Consider the following 22,092-nt stretch of genomic DNA (forward strand, 5'->3'; position numbering starts at 1 on the left):
AATAAACAAATAAATAGATAAACATTTGTGTTAAATTTATAAATTAAAATGGTTTCTGGACTACAAAAAACAACTTAAAATAGATTGAAAAGAAAAACGGATTGAATTTACAACCCAGCAAACCGGTCAAAATTTTGAAACAAGTTAAGATGTTACGGTAATTAGAAGTTAACATTATGAATGAGTGATTATTTGCAATTTACAAAGAAGTGACATATAAATGGATTTTTCAATGTTTGAGGATTGTAAAAGCGAAAAATTTATCAATATTACAACTTGGTTATACTTAAAGGTTTTTATGGTTTAATCTGATAGCCGTAATGAAACTATTGACCGAAATAAATTAATCACCGTCCGAACATTATTTGTCGCTGCCGCTTTGCGCGGGCATACGTCTAGTATATTGTTAAAGAGTTTTCCTAAATAGTAAATACCTTCACAACAATATTAATATTGAAAATTTTTAATGTTTCTTATAACTAAAAATAACGATCTACTTGAATATAATCTAAAAAGATAAACTTGTAACAAATAAAAATATTTATGGAAACCATATCATAGCCCCCAATTTCGAGATTTCCCTTTTCTATGCTCAAGTAAAAATAACCTTTAATGTTTAAAGTTATGATTTTATTAATCGAATTAAAATAATCCATAGAATTCAAGAATATCAACATTTTCCATAATATAAAGCCTTAATTTGTCGATTTATAAAAATACATTGCCGTAGTTAAAAAATGATTGCAAAAATTTCACTTTATGCATTGAGACCCAAGTAACTATTTTAATATTATTAATAACTAAAAAGGATGTTCAACAAAAGATTTGATACAAAGAAAAAGATATTAATAATATTAAAATAGTTATTAATATTATTAATAAACATTATTCTTTCTCGATGGATTTTTTTGTCGAATGGCTGTGCTCATCTATTCGATGGTTCTATATTTACTGAAGGCCAAATCCATACTATACAAGTGGATAACCAGTACAATTAAGCAAAAATTTAAAAATATAAACCCGTAATAAGCATTTTATTACTTAAAGGAGCAAAAAAGGAAGCCAAAATAAGCCAAATTTAAATAATCAGAGGATATTGGAATAAAAATCCGACCAACAACCACATACCTCTTTAAGAAGATTTTGTGCCTCTTTCTCTTAGAATCAATGGAAGGGAGTTGAGTGTTTAAAAATGTTGGAAAATTGGGTGTTTCATATTTACCATATAGAAAGTTTATTAGTTGAATAATTAACCGTGTGTATGTTTATGGTATATAAGATTGTACCATAGATACAACGCACACATGTTTTTGTATCAATTCTAATCGAAAGAAAAATTGTAATTTAAATACACAAAAAACATGAAAGAAGCAATAAAAAACTTCAGAATTTGTCTTGATTGAAAGTTTGAAAGCCAAACAAATAGCGTATATACAAACAAATCGCTTAAAGAAGAACATGCACACAGTTGGAGCTGAATAAAAACTTTTAGACTAAGTAGATAGTAACCTTCAAATGGAGTTGAAAGAAAACCTTTGATCTAGATTCCAATTTCATGAATTTAATTATTCGTAGCAGAACTCATATTATCAACGGTTTGTGCCATCTCTGTTAATTAAAGAAACATATAGCAAAGAGGTAGGCATATCGCCAAACACCTTCTACACATCTCATTAAATCTTAACAATTAATCATTTTTCAACACCAAAAAATCATAAAACATGTAGAATAAAAAATAAAAAAGTATCATACTTGGGATAAACACTTCGCTTGTCCTCTTAGTTGTCATCATCTTCAACGACTTTGAAGAGATATAATCCAAAAACTTGGAAGAAATTGATAGCAAGCAACGTAGTTATTTGTTGCTAAAAAGCAAAAACACAGAGAAAGCCATCATCAAGGGTGCCTCAAAATTAAATAAGAGTATTACTACATATTCATGGTTTAGAAAGAACACAACATTCAATACACACTCTACCAAACCAGAAGAAAGATTGGAAGTAGGGCGCGTTGTTTAGGGTTTATAGTGATAAAGAGGGAGAGGGTGAGGGATAGAGGTCGATGTAACACCCGATTCAATGCAATCTTAGTTTAGACTACTGTGGTGTTAATGTTTAGCAAAATTGGTCCCTAGGGGTTAGATTTTCCAACTTTAGGAAAGTTAGAGTACGTTGGGCGTACTCCTTTTACGCTGGGTGTACTGACTCTCTTTGTGATCGTGGATCTTGACCACGTACGCGGGGCATATGTGGAGTACGCATGGCATACGAGAGCTTGAGTGAAACCGTAATTTTTAGGGTTTGAACACTATTTAAACCTGGTGCTAGCCTCATGCAGTCATGTTTAGCCAACCTCCACCTTCCCTTGTTTAGAAATCGAAACCTTAGTGTGTGTTTGTGACTTTTGAGCCTTAAAGAGTGTTTGTTGGTGATTTGTAAAGGTGAAGAAGAAGAAGACCGTTTGGAGAAGTGTCTTGAGGTTGAAGATCCGGGGTTAGCTCATCATTTGCAAGCTTTTGAGGTAAAAAGCTCACATCATGATAATCCATGATGCTAGATCTAGTTATGTTGTTATTATATGTATTTAAAGTCCTTAGAGTGATTGATGAGCATCTCGGATCACTCTAGAAGCATTGGTGTTAGATCTAGACTTCTTTTGGTCCCCTTAGTCATAAAAATGCAAACTTTATGGTGTATCTTGGACCATGCATGTGTTAAGACCTTTGTTAAGCTCTTTTTGAGCTCTTGAGCCCCAATGAGCCATGCATGTGCGTAAAGTTGCCAACTTTATGTGATTAATGGTCTTATAGAATCACATCTGAGAGTTTGACTTGAAGTCCCAATGGATTAAGTGCTTATTGAAGTGGGGTGGTCAATTGAGGAGTACGTTGGGCGTACCAAGCTGGTACGTTGCACGTACTAGCCCCAGAGGGAGTACGCTAAGTGTACGAGCTGAGTACGTCCCGTGTACTTAGCAAGTGGGCTTCGGATTTTGGGCTTCTTACTTTTGGGCTAATATTTAGACATTATGAGGTTACGGTCTTGTTGGGCCATCAGAATATCCTACTAGATTTGTCAGATATGTAAAATATTCTAATATTCTACTAAAATATGAAAAAAAAATATATTTCTTTTATTTTCTATTGATTTTTTTGGTATTTTTTTGGAAAATATAAATGATGATAGTAATATTTGAAAAAAAAAATTGAAAATTTTCAATTATTTTGTATTTTAAAAATGTTTTTTTTATATACAAATAAGTGGGTAGGATTGAATCTCACAGTCTCACAAAATTAAGTCCGTCTCACATTAACCTAACTATATATATATATATATATATATATATATATATATATATATATATATATATATATATATATATATATAGCCTAATAAATAAAAATCAATTTTGTCAAATGTCATGTTCTCATTGAATTTGACACATATCATTTTCTAAGAGTTTTTGAATTATTTTCTTTTGCACTTGTCATTTTCTTAAATTTTTCATTTTTTTTTAATTTTAAAATTCATATTTTAGTAAGATTTATATATGTAAAGTACACCATTCTATTAAATTTTATAATAAATGCTCTATAACCTTTATTACTTACTTTATTTATTATAATCTTTGTATTTATGTAAAATTATTACTTCAAAAAATATGTAATGTTTATAATTTTATATTAAACTTTTTTTTATAAACCCGTATAATATATATATATATATATATATATATATATATATATATATATATATATATATATATATATATATATATATATAATCGACCCATCCACAAGCAACTTTACCTATTTCATTAGTTTTAATTTTTTTCGGAAAATACATGCAAAATATGCAAAATGAGAGTGACGATTAAATAATCAAAATCACTAGTCCCTCTATATATACCCCTTCACTCCAAAACCCTTTACAACCAAAACCCCATAAAGAGAGAGAGATAGAGATGTCGGCAATGGAGACGGTGGTGTCTCGGTCACCAGCCTGCAGTGGTAGTGGTAGCGGTAGCGGTAGCAGCAGGTGGTGTCCGACACCAGAGCAGGTAATGCTGTTAGAAGGAATGTATAGGGCAGGTCTAAAAACACCGACTGCAACGCAGATACAGCAAATAACTTCTCGACTCTCTCTATACGGCAGAATCCAAGGAAAAAACGTGTTTTATTGGTTTCAAAATCATAAAGCTAGAGATCGGCAAAAGCTTAGAAAGAAGTTAATGGCGATTTATCAACACCAACGGCTTTCCTCCCCTTACAACTCACCTTACCATCATCCCTATGCACTCCAGGTAACCTACTCAATTCTTATTGTATGTTTAAAGCGTTAAAATGGTTGAAACTTTTACAGTAATTGATACATTGTAAGTTTATATCTTACATTAAAACATATGAGGCTAATCTCTCTCTCTCTCTCTCTCTCTCTCTCTCTTTTTTTTTTTTTTTTTTTTTTTTTTTTTCTTTTTTTAATTTTATTTTATTGTGTGTTTGTGGATTTCTAGTACATGCAAAAAGAGGTCCTTAAAATTGGTTTGTTTGGGTTTCTTATGGATGAAATATTGCCTCGCCTGTAATCCTGTTGTGTGTGTTTTGTTTGGCCTTGTTCTAAATAAAAGATAAAAATACTTGAGAGTTTTTGTGTTTGTTTTTGGTTTCTTTGGTATTAAAAAGTTTTTATATTCGAGCGTACTAACCTAGTTAGGGTTTTTGATGTATTTGAACCGCTTAATATTCAAATAGCAACGTTTATCTTTAAAAATTCATATGCCAAATGCGTCGCTGACAAAATATACATGATTTATCTTTAGAAACTCAAACCCATCACACGATTTTGCATAATATCAAATAAATTTTAAATAGCATTGCTTACAAGTGTATAATACTATTTAGTGGGACATGCATGCAAGATGATTAAAATATTTATACTAGTTAATTGGAAAATTCTAAATAGTTTTCTTTCGAATAAGAGTTTTTATAATAAATGAGTGTATTTAAAACAGAACCAGGTTCACAACATGGATAAACATTTTTATATATGTTCAGTTATGAAGATGTATCTTTTTTTGGAGAAAATAATATCAATATGAAAGAATTAAAAATTCAAAAACAAAGAGGGGAGCAATACAATTTCAAAATTAATTCAATCACAAACTTACGCTCTTGATCTGTGATTGCAATAAACGCATATATATGAGCACGTGAATATCTGTTTTATAATATAAATAACCTTGCTCTTAATTTTCTTTATATATAAAGTTTGTAATTATCATAACCACTCATGGCATACATACAGGGTGATTTTGGTGTAGTCGAAGATACATCAATCTGCAAGGACAGTGTCAACAAACGGAAGGTTGATCAGACCTGCAGCAAGGAGGTCATGTGTGATTGCCCACTCATGCCAGTGATGATGATGGAGAGTACAAGTCAATATTGCACAAGAGTACCACCCAAAACCCTACAACTCTTCCCGACCACAACCACTGCCACCAGTCTCAAAGACGATCTGTGCACCACCTCTAAACCCTAGTAAACCTAAATGAAATGGACAAGACAGAAACCTTTGACGTTAGGGTTAGGTTTTCAAGAAGATTTAAATAAAGCAATTCTTTCTTTAGGATATCAAATCAAATTAATTCCCAGTAGTAGTGTTGTAAGGTCGTTTTTGTAAGGACTTGTATATAGTGTAATAAAGATTGTACCGTGACATATGGTGTTGTGACTTGTGGGTTTCTGTTATGTCACTAGACATTTGCATGCCATCAGTAGTAGTACTATATAAAGAAAGATGAAAGATCTGAATTGCCATAGAGTCTAGCATTTAGTGATGGAATTGAAATGTCCATTTCACAAACTTGGGATATGCATTGGGATTGCGGAAAGCTTCTGTGTTTGGTTAATTCAACTCCTGTTTTATGTTCTTTTAACTTTTGAATAAAAAAAATCAGGTAATCTTTCAACTCTTGTGATATAGAGATAGCTATGGACTTTACGTAGAACGTTATTTAGATATGTATCCAACGAACTCTAAGCATTCTAATTGGACGATTACGGAAACTATACAATTTGAATTGATGAAACCACATATACGACATTAGACAATTAGACAAACAGTACCTGAGGAAGCTGGCAAAGGTTCAGATGGTCGATCAGTACTTTATGATTTGCATAGACATGTCTTGGGAAGAAGTCAGGCCAAATTGACTTGTGTTTTAAGTTTTGTCAGCAAGCAAAGTAAAGTCAAATTGCAATGCATGCAAAATATACACCAATAAGAAAACCCACCTACAAAATGTAAAAAACTTTCACTTACTTTTGAGAATTTAAAAAGCGAAAACAGGTCATAATAAATGTCTAGCATAAGTCGTTAATGTAGGTTAACGAAAAATCAAACTATGAAATATATATATATATATATATATATATATATATATATATATATATATATATATATATATATATATATATATATATATATATATATATGAGTAAATTACACGAATGGTCCCTATGGTTTAGGGTAATTTGCGCATTTGGTCCCTAACTTATTTTTTTAACTCGGAAGGTCCCTATTGTTTTTTTTGTTACGCGCTTGGTCCCTGTCTTACCTAAAAAGCCTATTTTTCCATTGATTTTTTAATTTATTTAAATAAACACACCACCAATCTAATTCCCCTCACCTTACCTTAGTTACCCCACCATTTTTCCTATTTAAATAATAGTCTTTTTAGGTAAGATAAGGACTAAGCACGTAACAAAAAAAAAAACGGTACGGACCAATGGCATAACAAAAACAAACAATAGGGACTTTCCGAGTTAAAAAAATATGCTAGGGACCAAATGGGCAAATTACCCCAAACCATAAGGACCATTCGTGTAATTCTCTCTTTCTCTCTCTCTCTCTCTCTCTCTCTCTATATATATATATATATATATATATATATATATATATATATATATATATATATAGAGAGAGAGAGAGAGAGAGAGAGAGAGAGAATTAAGTTTATATATAATCTCTATCTACTGTGTCAACATATGACTAATTTGACCAATCAATAAATATGAACATTATAGGAAATCTACTAATTAATTAATTAACTATCCAAAATTATAAGACTAATTTTTGAGTTAAATTTATAGTCTTTATATATTATTAAAGATTTATTTATTTGACCACAGGTAAAATCTTTTTACGCTTAAATCCTCTTATTTCGTCTTTTTCCATCTTGACTTTAGGAATCATCCATAAAAGGCTACGACAGATCACCTTCATCATCCAGGCACCATAACCTCCCATAAACAACCCTACAATAACATCGTCAACCCCATCACCAAATTCATCAATGAAGAAACAACCATCAAAACTTGACATGGTTGATTAGGGTCCGAATCCACTGAAATATCTTGTACAACTTAAGAATAAACCATTTCCTCGATCTTGAAAGACAAAATCGAGGCCGAATCTTGCCGATTAAGGCTTAAATCACAAGAAAGATCAAGTGATTGTGCACCCAAATCGGCATCAAGTGGATTTCCATATGTTAAGGATCGTTTCACCAATCGATAATCTCGCAACCAAAACTCTGTAATCCGTTATCAATCTACAACCATTACTAAAGAACTGTTAAACATTATACATCGAGGAATTGTCGATTTATTCTCACACTAAAAAACAGGAGCATTGTTCCAATGTCTCAAATCAGGAAATTGGAGGTGTAGAAAAAAAAAGAATGAAGGTTCGAGGATCGAGTTCTAAGTTACATATGGATATCAAATTGAAGATTAATAATACTGTTGATTTTCCATTAACATGGAACGATGATGACTTCGAAGCTCCCCATTAAGTTAGATATTCTTTTATTCTTCAAGAATTATGCACTAAAAGTCATAATCAAGGCTTTTATTATTAGTTTAAAGATAGTGTAATATTAGATGCCATAATCGTAAACAAAAACATCAATCCTGGAGTTTTAGATATTTTAGTGCAACGTGAGTTTATATTTTGTTTACAACCGGTTGATCTTCACAATGAAATTCGGTTGTGAAACAACCGAATTATAATATTTTTTGGTGAAGCAATGCTGAGGTTTTTGTTCCTATGTTTTTTATTAACACATGAAATTTAAAAAATAGTATATTGAAGTAGATAAGTTTGTGTTTGATTAACAAATAAAATTTAGAAGACAGTCTATTGAAGCTGTCAAATTCTTTTAAAACAAAATAGTCATATTCATTAAGAATTAGGCAATTATATTCTTTAAGAATAAACCATATATAATCCAGTCTCATTCTTAAATTTGTTTAAAAATTAATATTTCATTCTTAAAGCATTTCGTATGAAGTCTTATAGAACGGTGCATGAGCAAATACGGAAAACAATTTTTATACTTGTAATGTTTGTAAATAAACAAAATACAATATTTGTTGATGATGTAATTTGATTGTAATGGTTTTTTCTTTATATTAGTTTGATTACATAAGGAATTTTAAAATGATTAAATTTAAATGAGTTTAAAGAATAGAAGTTTTAAAATCCCATTCTTATTAGGTTTCTTAAAATATTAATTAATTCTTATTCAATTAAGTCAGCAACTTACATTTTGAACACAAAATTGTAAATTTGTTGTTTAAAGAATGGTGTATGTAGTTCTAACTACCGATAAACATCTATTTCCTAAGCAATTTGTTTAAATTCTTAATGGATGGTATATGAAAATATAGTGAAAATAATATTTACGCTTAATGAATTATTATTTATTTGTATTTTCGTAATTTTATTTATATTAGAAAAGTTTAGGTCTAATCTTATTCTTAATGATTTTTAAAGAATGAGAATGTTGTAAATAATGGTGTGTATACATTTTGTATGAATTATTTATTTGTACTAGAACTTTAATGTTTCATGTTTAATAGAAAACATTTTTTTTCTAAGATTTGGTGTTTTTATCTCATTCTTAAAAAATATGCTTACATTCTTGCAGAGTATGCATAAAGTTTTAAATTCTTTTTCATATTCTTACATATTCTGATAGTGGTTATAATATTGTTTTTAATTTTTTTTGGTTCATGTAAAAGAATGGAATGCATAATGGAAACTAATTCTTGAATGAAATACATAACAATAGAATGCAGAATAGAAACTGATTCTTCATGAAGAAAAAAAAGAAAAACTAGAATCTATTCTTAAAGAATGATACACATTATTTAAGCTGGTGTTTGAAGAACGTGATGCAGACAAGTGAAATATTAATTTGGATTTGAAATGTTAATTTTAAAAAATGTTAATTACTTTTTTTAATTTGATTTGAATTTTCCCTAAATTTTTGGTTTGTATCCTTTTATATATGCAATTTCTAAATTTGTTATAGAACAAAATTTCCAATTTGCTCGTATTGGAGGTTTAAATATATAAAAGAATTATTTTTTGTAATTAATTATCATCTTGCCATTCTTCATCCTAAACATCCATTCTTTTAATTTAATGGATTAAAAATATTCATACATTCACACAATAGTTATGATTCATATATATATATATATATATATATATATATATATATATATATATATATATAGGATTATACGAGGACTTGAAACACGATGAAGACCGCGATGATAAATCTAGTCTTTTGATTTAAAAAAACATTTGACTGTGATTAATCATAATTTTTCTTTTTCTATTCTAAAAACATGGTGGCGATTTTGTAATTTGTTGGAATTTTTTCTGCTTTTCTTGCTAGGGGTAAAATATGTGTGAGTAAACTTGTCATTGCTCCAAGAGAAAACCCTAGTTCATATCCTGATCGTGATTTCAAACATCCACACTTTCTTTGTCTCTTTTTCCCGCTCTGTATCTCCATATTCTTCTTTTTCTTTATGAATATTTACTGTAAATTTCAAGAATATTCAATGTAAATTGTAAATGTTTGTGGAAATTGGGTTGATTCTTCGTATTTCAGCATATACACCTTCAAGTTTTTCAAGATCATTTGTAACACTCATAAAAATCATGCCAAGTCTAAACTTTTTCAAAACATTTTAAACCGTTTATCATTACAAAGTTTGTTCTCAAAATAATAAATATCAGAGTATCCCAGTATCAAATCATAAAAATCGTAATGATAGGAAGAGCAGTACGATCATGCCTTCGCCTTCCCGCGATCACAAGAAGTACCTGAAACAATAATCGATAAATATAAGCTCGAAAGCTTAGTGAGTTACCCCTAAAATACCAACCTCATATAACCATAATCATATCATATAAACAAGTACAAAACATCATGCATAATGAGCCTTCAGACTAACTGAACCGCCTCGCAGACCTTCAGTCTATCTAGACCGCCTCGCAGAGCCTTCAGCTTCGGACTGTTCTTCGGGCCTTCGGTCTAACTATCATACCCTCATGGGTTGTAGTTTATCCGATCCGCCCTGGGTATGTTGGCCTTCAACACAAAACATGATCACCTCAACCCATCCCCAATCAAAACAAACATGTGCACATAACTATCATACGGTAGTATAACATATATATACAATCAAACCGATTTAACAGATCATATAGCATAACAACATCCTATAACCAGAACACCGACCTAACCAGGTCACTAAGCATAAGCATATCCCCACCTAACTACCAGGATGTAAATCAATAACATATCATGCCATAATCCGGATACGAATGCATAAAGGGCCGGCCTTGGTGCCTTAGACCCTGTTGATCTAGTGAGGATAACTCACCTTGCAAGTACTGCTGATAGTACTGCAAATCTCTGTCTGCTGTCTCACCTGGAATCCCGCACTATCACATAATAAATACTAAGTTAATACCCAAATAACCTTCTTGACTAAGTGTCCACACCACTTATTAAGTTCATCCTGTTTACTGGGCCTAAACCCAATATCGAGTCCTTAACTTGAAAGTCCATTTATAAAGCCCATTATTGGCCCAATTCACCAAATTGGGCCCAACCCCCTAATTGGGCCTAATCCCAAGATCCAATATCAAAACTTGTCCCAAAACATCGTATTCATGAAGTCCAGCAAAGGCCCAAATCCAATTAGTCCATAAACAGCTCAAAACTCGAAGCCCAATAGACAAAGGCCCAACAGAGGACGTATGCGGGGCGTACTCGTCTAGATGTTGACCACCATCGGGGTAGTTGACCCAGTACGTTGGGCGTACTAGATTTATCCTGGGCATACGCAGTGTCTTGCCAAAACCTTATTAAGTGCTTAATGGCTTAAGCACTTAAGCCTAAACTTCAGATCTAGAGACCTAACGTGCCTAGGACCCATAAAGTCACGAACTTTATCACTTTGGACGTCCATAAAACTCTTAATACTTGGTCTTAATCCATTAAGACCTTCTTATTCCATGCATGAGACACATTCAGCTATTGGGACCTTATTTTTATCACTTAGAACCTCTTCTAAGGTCTGAAAGGACCGCTCATTCCGTCCAAATCATAACATGCACCATTTTGGGACTTTTGGGACAAGAATGCTTCCATAAACTAAAATGTCTAGATCTATAACATGCAAGTATAAACTTCCAATCTTTTTACCTTCTAGAGCTTCTAGGACATAAAACAACTTCAGTTCATATAGCCTTGCTCTCCTTCTCCAAATACTTGATGAAATGTCTTCACCTTCAAGAGTTCAAAATACACACCAAATCATACTCACACACAAAACTAGGGTTTGGAACGTTTTTTTCAAGATGGAGGCTGAGAATGATGAGAGAAAATGAGCCAAAAAGATGTTTATATAGCCTCCAAACCCTAAATATTAGGGTTTCATCCTGACATTAGTACGCCCAACATACACAAGTTTATGCCCAACGTACTAAGGCAGACCTTAGTACGCTTAGCGTACTCTTATGTACACGCATCGTACTCCTTGTTGGCCCAAATGTTACAACTTTGGCCCTTAGACTTATCTTGACTCTACACTTCCAACCCCAAGGACTATAAATGACAAAGTAATGATAGAGGACGGTTCAGAAATACCTGCAAAATCTCGGGATGTTACATCATTATCGATTTAAAGATACCTCAGTTTAAGTTCATGTCAAATGGAAGAAGGTGAACTCGATTCCAGTACTTTTTATGTGATTATTTTCTAATTTTAATAGTCTTCTTTATTTCTTTTGAAACCCTAGTTTCGAAAATGTATTTTGGGTTTTGTTACTTTAGTGTTCTATTTTTTTGTTGTTATTGAAGTTTAAAAATGTTTGTTGACGATTAATGCTTTCTAAACTCATGTTTATATTCATAAATGAAGTTGAATACTAGGATGCGTAGTAGGTGTTTGATCTAATGTCTCAAAGGAACCACATCTTGGAAAATTTGGATTCTTGAAGATTTTCTTGTTGTTTCCATTTGTTTATGTGTGATAAGTACTAGTGTAGTTATTTATAACAATCATCAATGGCTCTTTCTTAGGATTAATTTGTTAGAAAAAAATGATAGATACATTTAACATGTAACACTACAGTTTGAATAAGTGGTTTTAGGTAATGATAAAAATAAATGATTTTGGATTAAATGAGTACTAGATACATTTAAAGAGTCTAATAACATTATGTTATGATTTTGGCTTGAGAGAATATAATGATACATAGATAACATACTGGATTACTATTAATTGATATATTATGGGTCGGTCGAATGGAAGACTATTTGAATGGAATCGACGAAGATCTCTGGAAATGTATCACTGATGAAATTCATCGTGCAAGGTCTTTTACAACAAGTTGGAACTGCTACTTCTAATTGAGATGTTGCTCAACAAACAGAGAAACAGAAGAAAAATGAGAAAAGATGCTTGCTTGAACTCCATGGTGCTCTTCTACTGGTGGTTTAACTATGTGCGTGGTTGCAAGACATCTAAATAAATTTGGGATACTTTGAAAGAAAAGTATCAAGGTAGTGAGAAGACAAGGAAAAGATATGTTAAGCAATGTCTACTTGAGTTAGGAGAATTCAAGCAGAAAGAAGGTGAGAACATTGAGCTCTACTAAGATCTTCTGAATGACTTAATCTTCAAATGCAACAGATTTGGAGTCATCAGATCAACAATGGAGTACAAATTAACCTTCATAATAGGGCTTCGCAAGGAATAGTGCAATGTTAGTTTGATAATAAAAACTCAACAATGATTCGACAATTTTTCGCTTAGTGATCTTTATAATGAGTTGAAGGCTCATGAAAGTGAAGTCACTGAGATTACAGAAGAATCGAAAATGAGCTTGGGTGGTCCTCTAGCCTTGGTGTCGAAAGTGACAAGCATAGAAACTGAGGTTGAGTCAGTTGAGTATGATGGTTCGGAAGATGAAGGTTTGATTGTTAATTCAGATGATGAAGCGGTGGATTTTTACTCAAACAAAAAAGTGAAGAAATTCTATAAGAAGCTATTCAATTCAAAGTTTAAGGGAGGTGATAACAAAGGTGTTACATCTAGGAAGAGTGTGATAGAGGAGAAGAAGTTTGAAAAGAAAGAAGTTAAGCCTGAAGTTTCGAAGTCAGAGAAGAAACTGAAAGGAGATTCTATTTTCGAATGTCACTACTGTAATGGAGAAAATCACATGGCTAGTGATTGTATGTTAAGGAAGAAAGAAGAGAAGAAGGAAAAAGTGAAGGATGAAGTATAATATGCTTCTAAGCTGGAGGAGGTTAAAGCAAAAACGAAGGACATGTCGTTGGTTGCAAGAGGAGCTAGTGAAGAAGAAGGGACATATCACATATGGTCATCTGGATCAGACGATGATGAGATGTGAAGCCCGACTCATGGAGCGATGTACACAAAGTTTGAAGAAGGGGAAGAGGATGATGAGAATGTTACTAGAAGATGCTTTGTGACAACCACAACTTACAAGTCTCCTATGATTTCGAAGGTATGTTCTATTTTTGAATCATTTAATATTCCTTCTAGTTCATATAAATCGATTTTATCTGAGTTTGATGATGCCATTAAATATGTTAATGATTTGCTCATTTCTACTAGTAGTGATGCTGAAAAGTCTTAATCGTTACTGCTCGAAACTCAGAGAAGTTTGGAATCAAAGAAGTCTAGGATAGAAAATTTAGATTTACAATTGACAAATATGATGTGTGTCAGAGACAGTTTTTGAACTAATAATAGTATTTTTCATAAAAACAAAGAAATATATATTGTCATTCGGATAAGAGCCTTTATGGAAAATTAACTGCTTTGCATCATTCGTCTAACATTCGCAAAGAACAGCATAGGAAGCTTTTTCCTTTTTTAGCTTTCAAAAGAGAGAAAATAGATACAACTTCCTATGACTGTGAGAAGAAAAATTATGTTTTGACAAGGTCCCAAATGACTCATATGCATATGGTATTGTTAATATTGATGAATGTTTAGATGCAAATGATCTTTTTGATATTGTAAATAAGACCTTGACCAAAAACGAACAGATGCAAATTTTGAAAAGAATTGAGAATTTGACATCTAACTCTCAAACCAATTTTGCTGATATCGAAGATGATTCGGATAATATCAGTGAAATTGAGGAGGAGGAAGTTGTTGATTGTTCGAAGTTATTTGTCATTAATTTCACTTCAATAAACAAAGGAAAAGAAAAATGTAATGAATCTATGGTTATGAATTACACTGATCAACCCTTGACTTTGAAAGTTCATGAATATGACCATGTAATTGTCGAAGACAGTTAGACAGACAATGATGACGAAGTTGAATCAGATGAAACAACTATTCCAAGGGTTGTGGTTGATCAAGCTTATGAGGAATCGGAAAAGTTCGAAAAAGTACTGAAGGAAAAAGGTCTTCTGTAACTTGAATCGAATTTGGTGGTTTATCCAAACTTCAAATGCACTGATAACTTGGTATTTCCGAATCAAGTGTTTGTTACGACAGGAAATAGAGAGAAATTCAATCCTGAGATCAACAAAATTGTTGTTGAGGACAACAAAGAAGCATTAGAAGAAGCTGTAACATCTCGAGATTTTGCAGGTATTTCCGACTCCTCTCTTCTATTATCATTTTGTCATTGTAGTCCCTGGGGGTTAAAAGAGTCGACGCATGAGAAGTCTGAGGGCTAAAGCTGCAACTTTGGGATCAAGAGAGTACACTAAGCTTACATAAGGCTACGCTGAGCGTACTAGGCGCGCCCTAGTACGTTGGGCGTATACTTGTGTACGCTGGGCGTACTCACGTCGGGTGGAAACCCTAATATTTAGGGTTTGGGTGCTATATAAACAACCTTATGAGCTTATAACCCTCCCTTACCTCAGCCTCCATTGTTTAGAGCCGTTTTTCCCCAAACCCTAATCATTTCCTTGAGTGTATGAGCTTATAGAGTGTATTTTAAGTAGTTAGAGAAGAAGGCGTTGCATCAAGGTGTTGGAGAAGGAGATCAAGCTTATAGATCTGAAGTTGTTTGGTACCCTAGAAGCTCCAGAAGGTAAAAAGCTTCAAACTTTATGCTTGCATGATATAGATCTAGCTATTCTAGCCTTATGGAACCATTCTTGTCCTAAAAGTCCCCAAATTGGTGCATGATGTGATTTGGACAAGATAAGTTATCCTTTCAGACCCTTAAAGAGGTCCTAAGTGATAAAAATGAGGTCCCAATAGCTTAAGTTGTCCCATGCATGAAGTAGAAAGATCTTAATGGATTAAGACCATGGATTAAGAGCTTTCTAGACGTCCAAAGTAATAAAGTTCATGTCTTTATGGCTCTAAGACACTTTTGGTCGATGGATCTGCATGTACGCCTAACGTAAGTTATGTATGCCCAATGTACTGAGTCAACCACCCCGATGGTGGTCAATGTCAGGAATAGTACGCCCAACGTACCAAAGGAGTACGCCTCGCGTACGTCCTCTGTTGGGCCTTTGACAAATTAGGATTCGGGATTGGGCTACTTTTGGACTAAGTGGACTTGGGTCTTATTGGGCCCTCTAAATAATTGATGTTGGGCCAGTTTTGATAAGTGACCCTATAATGAGGCCCAATTATGGAGCTAGGCCCAAATTGTGAAATTTGGGCCATTAATGGACTTTGGATATATGGGCTTTTAAGATCATGGATTTGGCAATTGGGCCATGGCCCAATAAAGAGAACGGACAAAATGGATTATGTGGACCCTTAGTCAAGATTGATATTCCATGTATTGACATAGTGTTTATTATTTGGATAGTTCGGGATTTTTGGTGAGACAACAATCCGGGAGTTCGATTCATTAGTTGAGATTGACATTGCAAGGTGAGTTATCTCACTATATCAACAGGGTCTAAGGCACCAATGACGACCCTTATCGAATTTGTATCCGGGTTTATAGCATGATATGCTTATTGATTTACATCCTGGTAGTTAGGATGGTGATATGCTTAGTGACCTGGTTAGGTTGGTATCCTAGTATATAGGATGATACTATGCTAGTGACCGGTTAGGTCTGTATCCTGGTTATAGGATGCTACTATGATTGATGATCTGGTAGATCGGTTTGACTGTTATATATGCTAGCGTATGATATTATGTGCATATGTTTGTTTGATTGGTGTTTGGGTTGAGGAGGACCTGCTTTGTGCTGAAGGCCAACATACCTAGGGCGGTCCAGATTGACTACAGGCCCAAGAGAGAATGTCAGTTAGACCGAAGGCCCGACGAGTGACCCGAATAGGATGTAGGCCCTGCGAGGCGGTCCATACGTGTCGAAGGCTTGGAGAGCGGTCTAAATAGGCTGAAGTTCTGCGAGGTGGTCCAGTCAGGCTGAAGGCTCATTATGCATGCTGTTTGCTTATATGTTTATTTGATATGGTTATATCTGTATGACGTTAGTATTTTGGGGGTAACTTACTAAGCCTTCGAGCTTACTTTTATTGATTATTGTTTCAGGTACTTTTGATGATCGCAAGAAGGAGAAGGCGTGATCGTACTGCTCCACACACTTTATGATCTTATGTTTTCATTTTGGGATACTCTGACAATATACTATTTTGAAAACAAGTTTTGTAATAATCATGGGTTTTGAAATGTTTTAAAAAGTTTAAATTTGGCATGATTTTTTTATGGATGTTACAGAAGGAATTTTTCTCGAACCAAAGTACCATCGAAAACAATCTTAACAAAAATCCATTCACATTTCAAAGATCAAAGCCAAAGAGAGTTTGGGAGGTTAAGAAAGAAAAAGTAGTTGATGAAAAACTTTCAAATGAATCAAGTTCTCCAACACAAACCATAAAAGCAAAAATGTTTTTTGAACAAATTCAAAAGATTTCAAAAAATGAAGGAATTTCAATGTCTAAGGCAAGGAATAAGGTTTATTGGCAAAATTTTGAGTCTCGAAAGAAACAAAAGGTTTTATCAACAAAACCTTCTGAAAAGAAAATGATTGAACACGTTAAGGCCTCTTCTCAAAATAAGACTTTTGTTCAAACAAATTCCACACAAAAACAAAATTTTCCAAAAGCTCAATCAAGAGTTCAAAAATCAAATCAATATTCGAATGTTCAAAAACCCAAAGTTTCAAAAGTTGTTCAAAATCATTCTCAAAGGAATTATGCTCCTAATCATCAAAGTGCAAGGTTTTCTCAATATAATTCTCAAAGGAATAATTTTCAACATCAAATGAATTTTGAACAAATTGACAATAAAAGGAAGCTTTCAAATTCAAAACAAGATTTTAATCAAAATAATGTTTGTTATACCAAACATTTTCAAAATCGTTTTCAATCTCATACTAAATTAGTATTTGATAAGCTGGAAGTAAAATGGTCAAAAAATGAATCATTCAAACCCACAAAACCTCAATTTCCCAATCCGGTTTCGAAACAACATGTCCATGCTTCATTTGTCAAAGGAAAAATTGATATAAAGAATATCAATGATGGGTTTGAAGGAAAAGGAAAAGTGTTTCAGTCTGGAAAGTTCTCACAAGAGGAAATCAAGCATGCTTATGAAAACTATTTAAACGAATCTCAAAATGGGAGTTCGTCATCCATGGAATCGAATCCATCGGTTCAAAAGTGGAGAGCTGTTTCGAAAGCAAGTGTTGAGGTTAAACGAACCACAGAGGAAAAAGAGAAAGTCATTGTTGATTCTAAACCTAGAAATGATTTCATTTCGATTCCTAAGTCTATTGAAATTGACTTAATCGATTGTTTAAAATCCAAAGTTCGTAATTGGGTTCTAGGATCTTCATTTCATCATGCATTATGTTCTAATAACCAAGGACCCAAACAACCTTGGGGACCTAAAATTTTCAATTGATTGCAGGTTTTTTGTGACAAGTAATATGATGAAAATTGGTACATCGATAGTGCTTGCTCTCGTCACGTGATTGGAAGGAAGGAAAACTTGCGAGATTATCGAAGTTTAGAAAATACTGGTGTGGTGAAATTCAGAAACAATCACAAATGTCAAGTCAATGGTTATGGGAAAGTCACAAATGGGAAGTTTACAGTGAATCGAGTAGCATATGTCGATGGTCTTCAACACAACTTGATCAGTGTTTCGCAACTTGTTGTGGGCACTGGTAATCAGGTTGTCTTCGATGAAGAAGGAAGTGTAATTTCAAAAAATGAAACCAAATAGGTTATAATCAAATCAAAGAGGAAAGGCGACATGCTTACCTTTGACATCAAACCCAATTGTTGGTGTTCCCTCTATCTATTTACTTTTGAAAGCGTCATTTGATATGAGATGGCTATTGCATCGAAGACTTTCTCACTTGAATTTCAATAATTTGAACAAATTGGTGACAAATGATCTTGTTCTTTGTTTACCTATATAAAGATTTGATAATGATTCTTTTGATGGGTTTTATGCATAAGAAACATTTCTATGTGCTCATACAAACCCTAATGCTTGGATCTAGGTTTCGTTATTGTACATGCTTTGATTCCAAGACTTACAAAACTAGATCTATCATATATAATTCAAAATTATCATAAAGAAAACAGATCTAAGTGGTTTACCTCTTCCAAGTGACTTGAATCCTTGTAGTCTTCTTGATCTTGAGCTTAGAGTCACAATTGTAACTCCTCTAATGGTTCACAAAACCCACAAGCAAGAAGGCAATATGAGAGAGGGTGAGAGAGGTGCTGAAATTGGCCTAGGGTTCTCTTAGAATCAAGTGGTAGCCGATTTCCATACCCTAGGGGTCTTATTTATACTGCTGGTTGCAAGGGTTTCAGCCTAACCCCTAATGGACAGATTAATCACCAAGCAGCCCATAGAACCTTCTAGATTAGGGCCCTTGGACGAAAATATGATGGATCCCCATCATAATTTCGTTCCCCCTTAGCCCATTAGGTTCTCCAGCCCAAAACTCAACTATCATGCATTTGACAGTTTATACCCCTTTATTTAATTAATCTCCTTTAGTCACCAAATTAATTCCAAATTAATTTATAATACTAATCAAATAAATATGATTTCTCCTTTAATATATTATTCTTATAATATATTAATAAACCATAATATTCTCTCTTTCTCCTTAAATTACCTTGTCAAGTTGCTTTGGAGAAGGTAACCCAAAAGGACCATGCACAACCGGGTCAAATACATACCAAATATAGTTACGGGCTTAGACAGTAATCCAACAGTCTCCTACTTGGATAAGTCTAGTAACTATATCTCACATATGACTTCAGAATGCGATTAGCAATCGTAGCTCTTATACTTCGCTGTCAACTCTGATCAACTAGTCCTTCAGATAAGGGATCGTATAATCCTCCATTCTAGATATCATGTTGACAATGCTTATTGTCCAGCATTTGTTCCTTGATTTCCGTTTTGTTTGATATAGAATTTAGTTGAACACATCAATTTCATTCTGACCAGGCCCGGCACATAAGTCAAACCAAATCATCAAGTGGCCAAGATATCACTTTTATTCTCATAGAATAAAAGGAACATGTCAAATTCGACTCATATGCGTCTATTATTCACTAATTGAATCACGAACAATAATGCATTTTATAACATCAAGTTACTGATGCGTTTACACATTATCAATGCATAACCAACCAGCAAACAAGAACCATATCTCTAAGTTTTAAAACTATATGATATTATCGCTTTGCGATCACTTAAGGTAAAACACCACGAAGTGATACCAACATACTCGGGTTTATTCCATTGCTCAAATCATATTCATAAGCACTCATGAACTTTGCAACAAACTTTTGCTATGCCCAAAACCTTTTAGACAATCTACAAACAATTCATGGCAGTCTTCATTCATATATACTTCCAAAATATGACCAACTGTGGACTGTTTGAATAATCCTATCTTTCAGGAAGTCAAAACATGCAAAATTGAAACAATAGATAAATAACCAACACAAGATAGTAGCTTTACTCATAAATAACACAATTTTATTTATTCATCAAATGTCAAGTACAAACTATCTATTACATGTTTCCTATCTAATCAAAACTTATATCATCCTTTAGCCCAATGCTCCTAGCGTGCTGCAAGTGTTTGACCCTACTCAGTCCCTTCGTAAGGGGATCTGCTGGGTTTTCTTCTGATGATACCCTCTTCACAACAAGGAGTCCCTCTTCTACCTGATGTCTGATAAAATGGTATTTTCTATTGATATGTCGAGATCTACCATGATCTCTCGGTTCCTTGGTCAAGGCAACCACTCCTTCATTATCACAGAAAATTTCCATCGGCTCCTTTATGGATGGCATAAATCCAAGGTCTCCAATGAAGTTCTTCAACCATATAGCCTCCTTTGACGCTTCGCTTGCCGCAATGTACTCTGATTCGCACGTTGAATCAGCTACGGTCTCCTGCTTGGAACTTTTCCAAGTCACTGCTCCTCTATTTAGGGTAAAGACCCAACCCGACTGCGATCGGAAATTATCCCGATCCGTCTGAAAACTAGCGTCACTGTACCCTCGTACCCTTATGTCATCACTCCCACCGAGGACTAGAAACCATTCCTTGGTCCTTCGCAGGTACTTAAGGACATTCTTAACTGAAATCCAATGGGCTCTACCAGGGTTCCCCTGATATCTGCTGACCATGCTCAAAGCGAAGGCCACATTAGGGCGAGTACAAGTCATAGCGTACATGATAGAGCCTACTGCGGAAGCATAAGGTACTCGGCTCATATCAGCTATTTCTGCCTCTGTACTCGGGCTTTGAGTCTTACTCAGCTTGGTATTGCTTTGGATTGGTAACTCCCCTTTCTTGGAATTTTCCATACTAAAACGCTTTAGTACCTTATCTAAGTATGTATCCTGACTGAGTCCTATCAGTCTCTTTTCTATGTTTCTTACTATCCTTATTCCCAGAATATAAGCAGCCTCTCCGAGGTCCTTCATAGCAAAACATTTCCCAAGCCGGGACTTGACCTCCTGCAAGGTTGGGACATCGTTTCCTATGAGCAGTATGTTGTCGAAATACAATACGAGGAAGCTCACTATACTCCCACTAGCTTTGACATACACACAAGATTCATCTTCGCTTCATAGAAAGCCAAACTCTTTAACCTTCTCTTCAAAACAAAGATTCCATCTGCGAGACACTTGTTTCAATCCATAAATGGATTTCTCAAGCTTGCATACTCTATTTAGATGCTTCGCATCGACAAAACCCTTTGGCTGATTCATGTAAACATCCTCAGCCAACTTTCCATTAAGGAAAGCGATTTTCACGTCCATCTGCCATATTTCATAATCATGAAATGCAGCTATTGCAAGCATTACCCTAATAGATTTTATCTTCGCAACTGGCGAGAAGGTCTCATCATAGTCAACTTCGGGAGTTTGAGTAAAGCCCTTCGCAACCAATCGTGCTTTATAAGTATGCACTTTCCCATCCATGTCTGTCTTCTTCTTGAAGATCCACTTGCACCCTACTGTCTTACGACCTGGTACATTATCAACCAAAATCCAAACTTGGTTGTTGTACATGGATTGAATCTCGCTGTCCATCACCTCTTTCCATTTTGCAGACTCCGGGCCTGCCATGGCTTCCTTGTAGCTGCTAGGTTCTTCCAAATTTACTAGTGTACTATCACTAATAAATGTATCCCCGTCAGTAGTAATATGGAATCCATACAACTGTGGTG

The 22,092-nt window shown here is 34.0% G+C and overlaps 1 protein-coding gene across 1 annotated transcript; it reads left to right on the top strand.

Annotated features, from left to right (window-relative positions):
* The first annotated feature begins 3,849 nt into the window (after positions 1–3,849).
* On the top strand, positions 3,850–5,823 carry LOC145074073 (uncharacterized). Its single transcript, XM_079020508.1, has 2 exons — positions 3,850–4,302; positions 5,304–5,823. The coding sequence occupies exons 1-2, from the start codon at positions 3,964–3,966 to the stop codon at positions 5,538–5,540; spliced, it is 576 nt and encodes a 191-aa protein (XP_078876634.1). The 5' UTR covers positions 3,850–3,963; the 3' UTR covers positions 5,541–5,823.
* Positions 5,824–22,092: the final 16,269 nt, after the last annotated feature.

This window comes from Lactuca serriola, chromosome 9 (assembly GCF_051521515.1).
Source record: "Lactuca serriola cultivar US96UC23 chromosome 9, Lser_US96UC23_V15, whole genome shotgun sequence".
Taxonomy (NCBI): domain Eukaryota; kingdom Viridiplantae; phylum Streptophyta; class Magnoliopsida; order Asterales; family Asteraceae; genus Lactuca; species Lactuca serriola.

What these genes read in the sequence shown, in the direction of transcription:
- LOC145074073 (XM_079020508.1), top strand. Translation starts at nt 3,964, where the DNA reads ATGTCGGCAATGGAGACGGTGGTGTCTCGGTCACCAGCCTGCAGTGGT. An exon ending in ATCATCCCTATGCACTCCAG is followed by an intron (nt 4,303 to 5,303) that starts GTAACCTACTCA and finishes GCATACATACAG; the next exon opens with GGTGATTTTGGTGTAGTCGA.